The sequence below is a fragment of the Siphateles boraxobius genome, unplaced genomic scaffold, assembly GCF_051911475.1.
Source record: "Siphateles boraxobius isolate OS27281-9 unplaced genomic scaffold, OSU_SipBor_1 49, whole genome shotgun sequence".
NCBI lineage: Eukaryota > Metazoa > Chordata > Actinopteri > Cypriniformes > Leuciscidae > Siphateles > Siphateles boraxobius.
Genome location: NW_027509130.1, coordinates 2,919,768 through 2,932,787, shown reverse-complemented (window position 1 = coordinate 2,932,787; position 13,020 = coordinate 2,919,768). Strand labels below are relative to the sequence as shown.

The following is a 13,020-nucleotide window of genomic DNA, read 5'->3' as shown; positions in this document are numbered from 1 at the left end:
GTGGGGTAGAATTAGATGAACAGAAATCTTAGCATTTTGTCCGCACACCCCCTCCGTCACATCACGTACCCCAGGGGTCCCTTTGGGCAACATCAGAGACCTCACTGTCCCGAGTGTTGACGCACCTGTTCCTCACCATACCAATTAGTAGACTTATTAAAGTATTGAGAACAGCAGACTAAGGGGCCGTTTACACGACAACTCTTTCAATTAATTTATCATTTACATGACAATAGCGTTTTAGGGGCATGAAAATGCAAAATTTTGAAAACTGATTCAGAGTGCAAGTTTATGAAATGTATTCTGTCTCTGCTAACTACTGGCCTGACATTCATAAAGACAGCATTTTCTGGTGTTTTTGAGTATCAGTGTGAATGGGGGATAGTTTTAATAATGCTGTCATCTGTACACAGAAGGTTTTTTTTTTCACGTTTTAGTACATTATTGTTGTGTAAACGTACCCTCAGTGCGTATGCCCTTTAATCCTGGCTAACATTTCTGTGCTTGCCTACTTGTGTTTCGACCTTGCCTGATTTCTGGATTACTCTGTCTGGGATTTTAATTTGGACTGTCACCCTCGGACTGGGGTTAAGGGAAGAGGCTTTAAAATAAATATGAAAAATCATGAAAGATTGGTAGAAACCTCAGTTTTTTTTCTTGCCAAGAGTTCAAAAGATAACACCAATTACATTTTATGGAGAAAAAAAAAAGGTCTGAAAATGTTTTAAATATAAAGAAAAATTTTATGGATTCTCGATTTGTGATGATGCTGCAAGCTATACTGTACATATTTGCTCTTTTTATGCATTTATTTACGGTGACGCATTGCTGCCACTACATATTATTTTTTCCACTCAATTATGTCGTAATAACGAGATCTTATGTCGTTAAAACGACATATTTTCTCGTTTTAATGACATATCTCGTTTTAACGACATAATATCTCGTTTTAACGACATAAATATCTCGTTTTAACGACATAAATATCTTGTTATAACGACATAATATGTCGTTTTAACGACATATCTAGTTTTAACGACATAAATATCTCATTATTTCGACATAAATATCTCGTCATTTCGACATAATAAGGGGACATTGTAATATGCATTAAGCTACATTTAGCGCTCTTATAATGAGTTTCTATGGGAGGAAAATGCTTAACGTCAAATTAAACGCTTTGCGTTCATATTCTGGGCTTATCTGATTTTTGTAGTATACTTTATTATGATTTTAGTATCATATTGATTAATAAATGCACGCACAATTATCCGTTAACTTGATAAATGTATGTTTTTATTAGGCTACTATATCCACAAACAAATTGCTTTCAATTATGTGTGCAAAATTCAGAATTCAACGGATGTGCAGCAATTTGTACAAATAGAGACATGTTTGTGTATAAAATACATTTGTTTTATTTTGTATTAGTGATTATAATTTGCGCGTCCATTTATTGACGTCTGAGTCGATCTCATTTGAGTGTATTCGGCAATTTGCTTAACGTGTAATTAAACGCGTTGAGTTTATATTCTGAGCTCAGCAGTTTTGTTGTACATATACTTTATTAGTATGATTATTTACTGTGTTTGGTCTGAACACTGTCCGTTATGTTAAGGTTTGTATTCATTTCAAGACCGGGAATTAAAGAACGCATTGTAGTTATGTAGACATAATTGAGGGGGAAAAATAATATGTATGTGGCAGCAATGCGTCACGGTATTTATTAAAGGTTGAATTCAAATCAAATACTGCCAAACCACCCATACTACTTCTGAATAGGATGTCTACTTCATAAATCTTATGGAAATTATGGAAATACATGGTTCAGATCACTCAAAACATATGAAAATGGAGGCGCCCGTATATGGTCAGTAAAGAAGCTTGGCTGTCCATCTAGTGAAAAAGTTTGGTATTACGCCCAAATACAATATTACTGAAAGCTCATTTTTTTGAGATATCAACCTAAAATTTAGAACACAACTTGTTCAGATTTTTGGTTTTCATTTTCTTGCAGCTTTAGAGTAAAATATATTTTGTAATATATATATTTTATATGAAATATAAATAATTGTATTTTTACATTGTACATTTTTATAAACTCAAACCTATATAACTTTCATAATTTATTTCACTTCTACAATAATCTGGCAAATCTCTCCTTTAAAACAGGACCAACCATAGGTCTATATTCCAAAGCATTATTGAATTACAGTTAAAGGTTTAAAGACAACATTCTTTGCAAACGTCTTCTGATCTATGGAGTTAAAAAAATGAATGTGAATTTTCTAAATTTGAATTTTAGACAAATGTATTACATAATTGTATGCCACATTAAAAAAACTGTATTGTAATTGTGTTGTATTTTATAGATACAGACAGATCTATACAGACTGTATTGATACAGGTCAACAACTTGAAGACAAAATGTTTTTAAAGACAAAATGTTTAATCAGTGAATGAACATTAAAGAAACAGTTCAGGAGGTCTACATCCGGTCCAGACAATGGTGGTAATATATATTGAATTGTTCTCACTTGTTTCTCAGAAGATATTCTCTATTTTAACCCCATGTTTCTTTTATGACATCAAATAAGCATTCATCAATCACAGATATCAAAAATAATGAGTTCAATCAGTTTGTTCTGTCCTTCCTGAAGTCCAGCTTTTTTAACATGAGCAGATGGAAAATACAAGTTAAACCTTTTACTCCAGAAGTATTCAACGTTGACATGGCTCTCTGTTAAGAGAAGTATTTCAGATCAATTAACATATAAACAAAACTTGGAGGGTTCTCTGCCGATGTGGACATAAATTACACTTAATTTTTACTTTTGGTTGGCAGTTTTTGGCAGTTTTTTTTTAAAAACCCTTGTTTCCAGTGTAATCATAATTCTCTGTGAGGTGTAGATGAGTTCAAACTTTCACTGATTTACATAATAAAAACTAATTTCTGACTGTGATCTGAGGAGAATCTGGAGTCTCATTCTTTTTCATCTCCATTACATGTATTTATCCAAACTCTCAATGGCTTCCTGTTTAGAGTATTTTCTCCATTCATCTGTTATCTTACTACTCTCCTCAAATGTTTTATTGTATTGTTTTTCAAAATCTTTCTGGAATCTGCACACAAACCACTTCCAGTACGGCTGCTCAGAGAGATCAGGGGTGATGCTCCAGTCTGCATAAACTCCTCCTGCACTTCTATAATCTCTATACAGGACTGTATCATCTGAGTCATTGGGGTGAAAATATAGAGTCTTGCTTGCTACTGCTGATGTGCAAATATGGATAGACAAGTTAGATATATTCCTGTAATATATTCTATTAAGTCCAATATTGCGGTGGAAAGAAACACTGTGATCTCCATGATGGTTTTCTATGGTGTTAGTGCAGACGGCTCCACAGAACGGACACTGAATCCAACAGCACTGACAGAAGTGATCAATCAGAAGCTCATCTGGTCTGAACCTATAGTCCAGATTTACTGGAAATTTCTTTTTGTTGAATCTACTGCTTATGTCAGACATTACAGCAGGAAGCTCTTTTCTTATAACATCTTCTAGAAAGCTGAAATCATCAACATCATCATGTTTAACTCCACTGATGTCTTTTTCAGAGAAGATCAGCACATCTGAGAGCTGCTGTGTGAAACTCTTCAACCACAATCCAACATCTCCTCTGTTCACTTGAACATGTTCAGTAGATTCATGTGCTGCTTTCATGATCTTCTGCTGCAGGAGTTCAATGTTCTCCTTCATCTTGGGTAAAACACTGACACTGAACTTATCGGTGATGTATCGACTGACTTCATCTCTGATGAATCTCTTGAAGTGATCTCTGGGATTATCAACATAGTTCATGTATTTTTCAAAATCCTCCTCTTCTGCCAGTGTCTTCAGGATGTGTTTATCCAGATTTGATCTGTTTCCATTCAGTGATTCACAGTTTTTCATTAATTCATATGTCAGATGTCTGGCAGTCTTCTTGTAGAGACTCTGCTCAATGGGATCTTTAAGTTTCTGACAGATGATCTCTCCAAAAATGGCAGCAGATGTTGCTCCATGACAGAAGTTCTGGAAAATACTGTAATATTCTTCTCTCTTCTTAACATATATTGATTCTCTGAAAAGTGTGTGTTGGTCAGTGATCATCTTGTTCGCTCTCTTACAGAGAGAATAAACCAAATCCATAAAGAATTGCTTCTTGAACACATATTTCACTTGTCCTTCCTCATGTTCTGTTACTCTATTCTTGATGTAATCTATGAGTTGTTGGATGTAACTGATTTTGTAGCCATTATTTGAAGTGTTAAATGACTGTATCATCTTGTCTGTCTGCTGTTCAACATCTGTGATTAATGACTTGATTTCAGCTTCCTTCTCTGGAGACAGAGTTCGACTGTATCCAAATGCTTTTTTTACTTTTCTGTAAGCACCCTTTACCGCCTCTGTAACCGTCTTTTTTGTGGACTTTTTGAAAATTACATATTCACAATAACTCGACACAGTGAAAATCTTGGTGTACTCACTGTTCTCTTTAATGTGGTCTACAGGAGCACTTTCATAGACGTCACTGAGGATCTCTTTCACATCTCTCATTATGTCAATGTCTTTGATTGAAGGAGTGTCTGAGACAATCCAATTCACACTCTGTTCCCAAAACAATTCAAACTCTTTCTTCAGTGTTTCTTCATCATTTGTTTTGTCTTTGCATTTTATGGCAAGTTCTTTGCTCTTTTCATAGAGAGTGTTTTCATGATCTGGTCTCTGAGCATCAATCATTATCTTCTGTGTTTCTTCATCATTTGTGTATCTTTGAGCTTTAAGGCAAGTTCTTTTCTCTTTTCATAGAGAATGTTTTCATGATCATCAGACTTTTTCCTCAGGTCTCGCTGCTGAAGAATCTCATTTAACTTCCTTTTTGTTTCCCTCACAATAGTTTCTTGGACATCTTTGATTTTGATATCGAATGATGTTTTCCACTGAATAACTATATCTTTGTCTTTGTCTTTGTCAAAGAATTCTGACATTGATCTTTCAACTTCTTCACTTGTCTTTTTCAGTTCTGTTTGAAGATCAGTTTCCTCAACCTCATGAATTGCTTCATTTTCTATTTGGATGTGTAGTTTGTTCTCAGTTTCCATCATGGCACTGCGAAGACTCCAGGACCACTTGCTGTATTCAGTCTCCAGTTTCCTGTAGGTTGAAATATCAAGGGAATTTTGAAAGCTGAAGATGAATCGTTCATTTAGTAAAGCCTCCCAGAAATCTTTAATATGATGTTTTAGATGTCTCAGCATCAATCCATCTGATCTTGAAGCATGTGAAAGTATAGTTTTCTTCAGTTCTTGAATATTTTCACAGTATTTTGGGTTTGGTGGTGCCATCGGTGGGCTTCCCTCCCAGAGCTGAGCAAAATACTTTACATCATTCTGAAAATCAAATCTAATGACATCAATGAAACATTCTGCATTATAAACTTCATCTTTAGCAGTGAGTTTTGTCATCTCATCCAGTGTCTCCAGCAGTCGTCTCCTCCCCTCCATGTTTTTCTCTCCAGCTGTGACGTCTGTGACGTTTTGATGCACAAACACACAGCTGGGATTCATTCTGACCTTCTTCATCCTCAGGAAGGCCTGAACAACAATCTGAAGAATGTCCTGCATCTCAGATGGGTTTTCTCCAAAGATATTGATCAAGGTCAAATTAGCAAGACCAACAACAAATGTGGCCAATTCATTGTCATGATGTCTGGTTGAACTTCCAGTCAGTTCCAGAGCATGAAGACCCTCAGTATCAACAGCCAGAATATAGTCAAAGTTCATCTGTGTTTTCATGTCGTCTGAGACTCTGACCAGCTGCATGAAAGCTCCTCTGGTGCACCTGCCAGCACTGACGGCAAACTGGAGTCCAAACATGGCATTCAGCATGGTGGATTTCCCAGAGCTCTGAATCCCTAAAACTGACAGCACAAAGACTCTCTGGTCTCCCAGTTTCTGGATGAGTTTATCTAGAACAGCAGAGATCCAGATCACAGGAACATGAGCAGCATCTCCATCCATCAGCTCCAGTGGAAATCCAGAGATCATCATCTCTGCTGCAAGACTCGGGAGAGAAGAGAAGTCAAACTGCAGGTCTTTCTTGTTTTTATTCACAGATGAACATGATTCATAGATCTGACCGATCTCCCTCATGATGTGCTCCAAACCAAAGGCTGCAGCTTGAAGATCCTCAGATAATCTCTCAAGTTCTGCTTGTTTAGCTGTCAGTTTTTCTGGTTCATGTTTCTCTTTTAGTTTTAAGACCATTGACCATATTTCATCATATTTGCTATGAAGAACAGAAAAGTCAGCTGAGATATGTTCATCCAGGCGTATTCCTAGCCATTTAAGGAAATACATTTTATCTCCAGTATCCGTGTTCATTTCTTTAATGAAGAACTTCATAAACTCTGTTTTTAAACAAAATTTAAACAATAAACACCTTTTGGTGCTTGTAAATGTGACGTGACAGATCACTGACAGATCTCAGTTCAAACAGCATGTGAACTGATCATCTGTTACTCTTTAGTAGCCTACTAGTTAATAGTAAATAAACACGAATATGGGTAGTTTGAAAGATACAGTTCAACTTACCGAAATGTAATAAAATCGATCTATCAGTGTTTTTTAACCGCGGAAAGAGGTCCATATAACAGCTGTGGAACAATATGTCACGTAATGTTACATTTACCTCAGGAAAGTCATTTAACCATAGCATGTTAGTTAGACTTAAAATATTGCTATAGAGAGGATTATCCTGCTAAATATAACTATATTACATATTTATTATATTTTTACCTATATCATTAAAATATTATAACGTTGTTATTATAAAAAACGCATAGTTTAATTTGAAATGTTATTTTTAAACTTTAATAATAATATTGGCTACCAGCTGACAGGGCTCTGTATGTTTACAGAATTAGGTGAGATTTTTTTTTTTTTTTTTTTGAAAAATTTACATTACACATTAACGTATCTACTGTAGCCTACCTAATATTTATCCAAAGGAAACGATACTGAATCAAGATCAGAATCAAATCACAAGATTTGAATTGAAATTGTGAAATTTGTGTTAAGCAATAATAAAAACAGTAGCATACCAGCCATTGTACCATGTAAACATTGTGTTGTCACTAAACTTAATGAAATTCTTAGTAAATTCTTAATAAAATTTTAATCGTAAATCGGATTTGTTTTTGTTTTTTTGCCATATCGCCCAGCCCTAGTTCTACATTAGGAATAACAATTATGGGACAAGCTACAAAACTGTCCCATGTTCCAAGAATTTTAAAACGTCAAACACAATCGTATTCATTTGAAGTTAGCTGTCATTCTCATTTTTAAAGGATGTTCTACCAACATTATGAGGACATAAAATTTTTTTTTTTTTAAATCTATAAAACAATTTATAAATAATGTTTTTGTGTTAACTTTTGGAGAACATTATTAATGACCAGATAACTTTTGAATGAATGTTCTATTAATGTTACTGGAAGAACGTTTGCTCATAATTTGAGATAAACTTTCCAGAATGTTAACCAAAGTTCAAAGAAAGTTCTCTGTTATTTGGAGGCTAAAAAGTGGGACTGATGGTTAACAGGTTAAAAGTGATATCCCTGAAATGCTATCAACTGAAAAATGTAAAGTTAAGACTAGAGTGATATTTAATTAAGACAAAAACAAAATAATCAAAGTAAATGAAATGTTTATTTCTTCAGCAGGCAGAAAACAAGCACTGTGGAACATCAGAAATCACTACAGATCAACACCTACAACAGGAAGTGTTGACTAAAAAAATGAATCTATTTCACAGACTTCATCTTGAAGGCAGACATCACAATAAACTGAGAGCTAAAGATATTCTTCAGTTAACATCTGTACATTCATAATATTTTACACTCATAAAATGGCAACAAAAGTTACTTTACAAAACATGCACACGTTTCCTTTAAATTAGTCAATATATGGGGATGATTAGGAAGATGAGGGGATTCAGAGATACAGATACCTGTTTTAAGAGATAAAAATAAATGAGCAGTTAGAGAATGGGAAAAGCAGAAGTATTAGCAGAAACCTTAGAGAAGGAAATGAGAAGATACAGGAAACTATATGTTAGAGAAAACCTTAAAATCTTAAAGAAAAGAGGGCATGTGGATAGAGGCTGAGTTTACATTGTATGAAATGAAGAGAGCACTATCGAGGGTGAGAAAGACTTCTCCTGGAAAAGATGAAATTTGTGTTGAGATGATAAAAACATGATCAGAATCATCTTTAAAGATAATACTAAGATTGTTTAATAAAGTATGGGAACAGTGGAAACTTCTATCCGAGTGGAAACACAGAATCATAATGCCGATTGCTAAGCCAGGAAAGATAAACCAAAAAATAAACCAAAGCAATGGTTGAAGAAAAAGCCTAAAATGTATTAACCGGCAGCCTAAATACACTACATAGGCTAATAGCACTTGGGCCGTATTCACAAAGAATTTTAAGGCTAAAAGTAGCTCCTAACTGGCGAATTTAGGAGCAACTCCTAAAAATAATGGGCGTGTCACTCCTAACTTTAGGACTCCTCATTTTTTTCACTAAGAGTAATTCACGAAGCATTTTAGCCCTAAAAGTAGCACCTAAGTCTGGGACAGCTTAAAAGAAGTCGAGAGGACTCCTAACTCACTAAGACCTATTCTCAAAGGATCTTAAAATGGCCGTGCGACGCAGTGTGTTGGAGACACTTAATGACACGGAGTTATTACAAAGATACCGCCTTAACCGTGAGGGAATACTGATTGTTGTGGATCTTGTTAGGGATGCAATAACAGCGCCAACTAATCGCAACAACCCAATCAGTGCCGAATTGAAATGTTTGATAACACTTCGCTACCTGGCAACGGGAAAAATGAAATTATGTAATGCCGACGATCTAGTGATATCCCAGCCATCGGTAAGCAGATCCATCCACCAAACAATCAATGCACTTTGTAGACCCCATATTATTCGCCAGTTCATAAGTTTTCCTTTGGACATTCGCCAACTCCAAAGAAACAAAGCCAGCTTTATGGATATTGCCGGTGTGCCCGGAGTGGTCGGTGCTATAGACGGGACACATATTAAAATAATTGCACCACGTCAGGATGAGGACGTGTTTGTGAATAGAAAGAAAACCCACTCCATCAATACCCAGATTGTGTTCGATGCAAACTTCACAATTCTTGATGTTGTTGCAAAGTGGCCCGGATCCACTCATGACTCGAGGATATTGATGGAGAGTGGTCTGAGGCAACTGTTTGAGAGACGTCATGTGCCAGCTGGATGTCACTTGGTGGGGGACAGTGGCTATCCCTGTAAGTCGTGGCTCCTTACACCTTACCTCCGTCCACAAGTGGGACCACAGTTAAATTACAATAGGTAAGTGTACATGTTGGCTATATTATTTAGGTGCCATAATTCAATAGCATGACCACAATGTCAAAGCTTATTACAAATTATAGTGGTGGCTCTTGGTGTTGTTGGTTAAATCAATAATGTTTACTGTTCCTTGATGTATGTTTCAGAGCACACAAGAAGACACGCAGTGTGGTGGAAAGGGCGATTGGACAACTAAAGCGACGTTTCCACGTTTTACATAGTGAAATCCGCCTTAGTCCAGAGAAGACGAGTAAAGTGATCACTGTGTGTGCGCTTCTTCACAACCTATGCCGGCAAAGGAACATACCACAGACAGGAGATGGTGATGAGTTTGACGATGATGATGATGATGATGATGATGACAATGAACACAACCAATTTGTTGATGAAGTGGAACTATGTGGACTGGCATTCAGGGATCACTTTGTCCATACACACTTTGGGTAAATAATCACATGCACAAATGAGTAAAGACACATTTTTGCTCAATTTAAGTGTGTTTATTCCCTTTGCATTTTAGCAATCTTTACAGTGTAATATTCAGACTTTAATTGTATTAGCCTCTCTTTTGCATCAAGGACCCTTTTCTGCCTTTTTAACACACGCATTTCCATTTTCATCTTTTTTTCTTCCAGGGGTGATGGCCTTGCACCAGCAGCAGGACTGAAGGGAGAGGCAGGTGATGGGATTGTGGAAGAGGAAGCTGGAAGAGGAAGAGGTGCAGTAAGAGGAAGAGGAGCTGGAAGAGGAAGAGGTGCAGTAAGAGGAAGAGGAGCTGGAAGAGGAAGAGGTGCAGTAAGAGGAAGAGGAGCTGGAAGAGGAAGAGGTGCAGTAAGAGGAAGAGGAGCTGGAAGAGGAAGAGGTGCAGTAAGAGGAAGAGGTGCAGTAAGAGTCAGGGGTGGAAGACGCGCAGGAAGAGGAAGATAACTTGCACCTGAAGGACCTGGGCTTCCATTTGGCCTGTAACATAAATTGTAGCCTGATAAAACATCTTATAATTTGTGAATAGTTTTTTTGTGTTGGTGGGTGGTTTGCACATAATGATATTGTATGTCCTTCATTAAATATCACCAAAAATGTACAAGTATTGCAATCATTGCATAAACAGCCTACCCCTCTATTTCCATTAGCAGTTGCATTGCCGGATCAGTTGCACCCTCAAGGCCTGTTATGCTGGTGTCTGACCCAATGACACTATACACCACCGATGCAATGTGGCTCAGTGGCTTAGGTGCTGATCCTCCTCCTTAACACATACATGGAAAGTTTCACCAACTCAAAAGCATTGCCATAACACTTAAAAACACACTTTAATGTAAGAATATTGTTTGATATTTGTTTCATAATTCATTACATTCATGACAAGCAGGAAGTTTTTAGAATTACATGAAACAATAATGATATTATATATTTAATAGTATAGGCCTACCTGTTGCCATGCTTGCCCGTTTAAAGGCTGCAATCTCAACCCTCGACTGCGATTGTAGCGCATACCACCGCTTCTCGCAGTCGTCCGGGGTCCGCGACACAAGCGCGAATGCTGCATTGATCTGCAAACATATCCTTTCCCATGTCTCGCGCTTAGTTTTGCTTGATATTCCAGTGCCGAATTTCCCTTTTATTATGTTTTTTTTTTTCAGCACCAACTGGGCCAGCAGCAGTAACTGATCCTGCATCCAGTTTGGCTTTCTTTTCCGTTTTGGCGAGTTCATAATCCACCGTCATTCAACTATTACATTACTTCAATAGGAGCAACATTTTCCTTGCTTTAAGTAGTCTATTTAGGCTAATAGGATATCAATTAACCAAGCAAGTGTTAATGCAAGTGCTGTTTTCATTATTAGGCAAGTGCCGGTTTTCATTAGGGAATTAGGCTTAATTTAATTTAATTCACGACTTTTCTCTCCCTCTCTGCCTTTTTAGAATTACACTGGGGCCTGCACAAACATGTCATTATATATGCATTTCGATGACATTACTATTATTATTTTGTGTAGGACACAGACATTTTAAGATATCGTAATTCCATGATTTGTTGCGTCTGTGTTATGTTCCGCATGATGGCCCTGTCATCTAACAACCAATCACCATGATCATTGCGAGGAAGCTCGTGCATGAGAATTGACGTCATCCATAGCAACGATGACTCACTCTTAGTTTAGGAGTTGTCAATTTTCCTTACTAAGAGTAGGTCTGAAAGGCGTTGTGAATAACTTTTAAGAGAAAACTCCTAGCTAAAATATTTTAGTGCCATTTAGGAGTACTCCTAGTGGTAAGATAAAATTCTTTGTGAATACGGCCCCTGACCTATAATTTGTGCAAGAGAATGGTAATGTCAAGATTGATGTATTTTATTGAAAAAAATTGGCAATTTTCTGAATTCCAGATTGGTTTTAGGAAGGGGCGGAGCGGAGTACTGTGGATTCTGGCGTCAGTCTGGAGACGGCTATAAGAAAGGCTCAAATGAATAAAGAGATAGTAGTTGGGGTGTTTTTCAATATAGAGAAGGCTTATGATATGTTGTGGCTTATGATATTTTACACAGATTGTCTTACAGAAAAGGGGAAAAAAGGAAAAGTAGGCCTATGTAGTGAAACGCCTGCAGGGGGCCGTAAATAAGGTTCAAAAACTGCAAATGAGTGGGGTTTTCGGTAGCCTGGCATACCAGACCCACATCAAGATGTCGGGTCTGGGAACTCTCCATTGGCATGCCTCAATCTGAGGGACGGGATAAACGGTTGTCTTTCAAATTCCCTCTGCACACAATAGGATAGTGCTACAACCAACCAGAGCAACGAAGAAGGAGACGTAGTTAGAGCGACAGAGTCAGAGCAAAGCTTTGTTCTTGTTTCAAAGAAAAGTTTAACTTCAAATCCTCCAGAGTCGTGGCCAAAGCCGAATCGAAAGACCGCTGTTCGCCAGCAACAGCCGCCATTCTTTGTTTTCAAGTGAACCGTCACAACTCTGTCATCATTAGGCTATGTTAAGCCCGCCCGCCGACTCTATACACGATCTGATTGGCCTGACCAGTTTTAGTTTTTTCCGGCTCGAAAGTCAAGGGAGAGTTGCTAGACCACACTGGCTGCAAAATAATTTTTACTGCCGCTAGGGTGCGTCTAGATTTCTAGGCTAGGTTTTCGGTTCCCTATCGGTCAGTCACTACAACGTAGGTCATGACTGACCAATAGGAATCTCGCTAGAGAGGCCAATCTACTTCGAGTGAAACTAAAACAAGCCAATACACATTGGCGTGCAATCATTTGCATCAGCTGCGCGCCCTCGTTAGCGCGGGTATAAACGAGCAGCTGGTGCGATTGCACACTAGCTTTTTGCTTCGGAGCCAAGCACTTCGTATGCTGAACAGAGTGAATTTGAAAGCAAGCCTCTTCTGGATCTCTCCACTTTGGTGCGGGCGTGACGGCACAACAGCGCGAGCGGTCTTTTTCTCTTCTCTCTCTCTCTTCTTTGTTTGTTGTTTTAAAACTGAGCAAACAAAAAAGCTGTTTTCACGGCTGGTAAGGTGCGCGGTTAAAGCGCTCAACGGCCGTTTTTACGGCTGGTAAGGTGCG

General features: G+C 37.6%; 1 protein-coding gene and 1 long non-coding RNA gene across 2 annotated transcripts; both read right to left on the bottom strand.

Moving 5' to 3' along the window:
- Nucleotides 1-2,972: 2,972 nt before the first annotated feature.
- LOC143711050 (interferon-induced very large GTPase 1-like) lies at nt 2,973-9,344 on the bottom strand. The gene is made up of 4 exons (XM_077202336.1): nt 9,224-9,344; nt 4,878-6,519; nt 4,439-4,782; nt 2,973-4,384 (listed from the first exon to the last, which is right to left on the bottom strand). The coding sequence occupies exons 1-4, from the start codon at nt 9,342-9,344 to the stop codon at nt 3,003-3,005; spliced, it is 3,489 nt and encodes a 1,162-aa protein (XP_077058451.1). The 3' UTR covers nt 2,973-3,002.
- A 646-nt stretch (nt 9,345-9,990) lies between these two features.
- LOC143711183 (uncharacterized) lies at nt 9,991-11,205 on the bottom strand. The gene is made up of 3 exons (XR_013194766.1): nt 10,881-11,205; nt 10,565-10,697; nt 9,991-10,154 (listed from the first exon to the last, which is right to left on the bottom strand). It is a non-coding gene; the product is annotated as an uncharacterized LOC143711183 (long non-coding RNA).
- Nucleotides 11,206-13,020: the final 1,815 nt, after the last annotated feature.

Coding starts and splice junctions, on each gene's coding strand:
- LOC143711050 (XM_077202336.1), bottom strand. CDS start 9,344: ATGACGTCTCTCAAACAGTTGCCTCAGACCACTCTCCATCAATATCCT. Junction 6,520..9,223: donor TTGCATCGAACACAATCTGG/GTATTGATGGAG, acceptor GAGATCTGTCAG/TGATCTGTCACGTCACATTT. Junction 4,385..4,438: donor GGTTACAGAGGCGGTAAAGG/GTGCTTACAGAA, acceptor CTCTGTCTCCAG/AGAAGGAAGCTGAAATCAAG.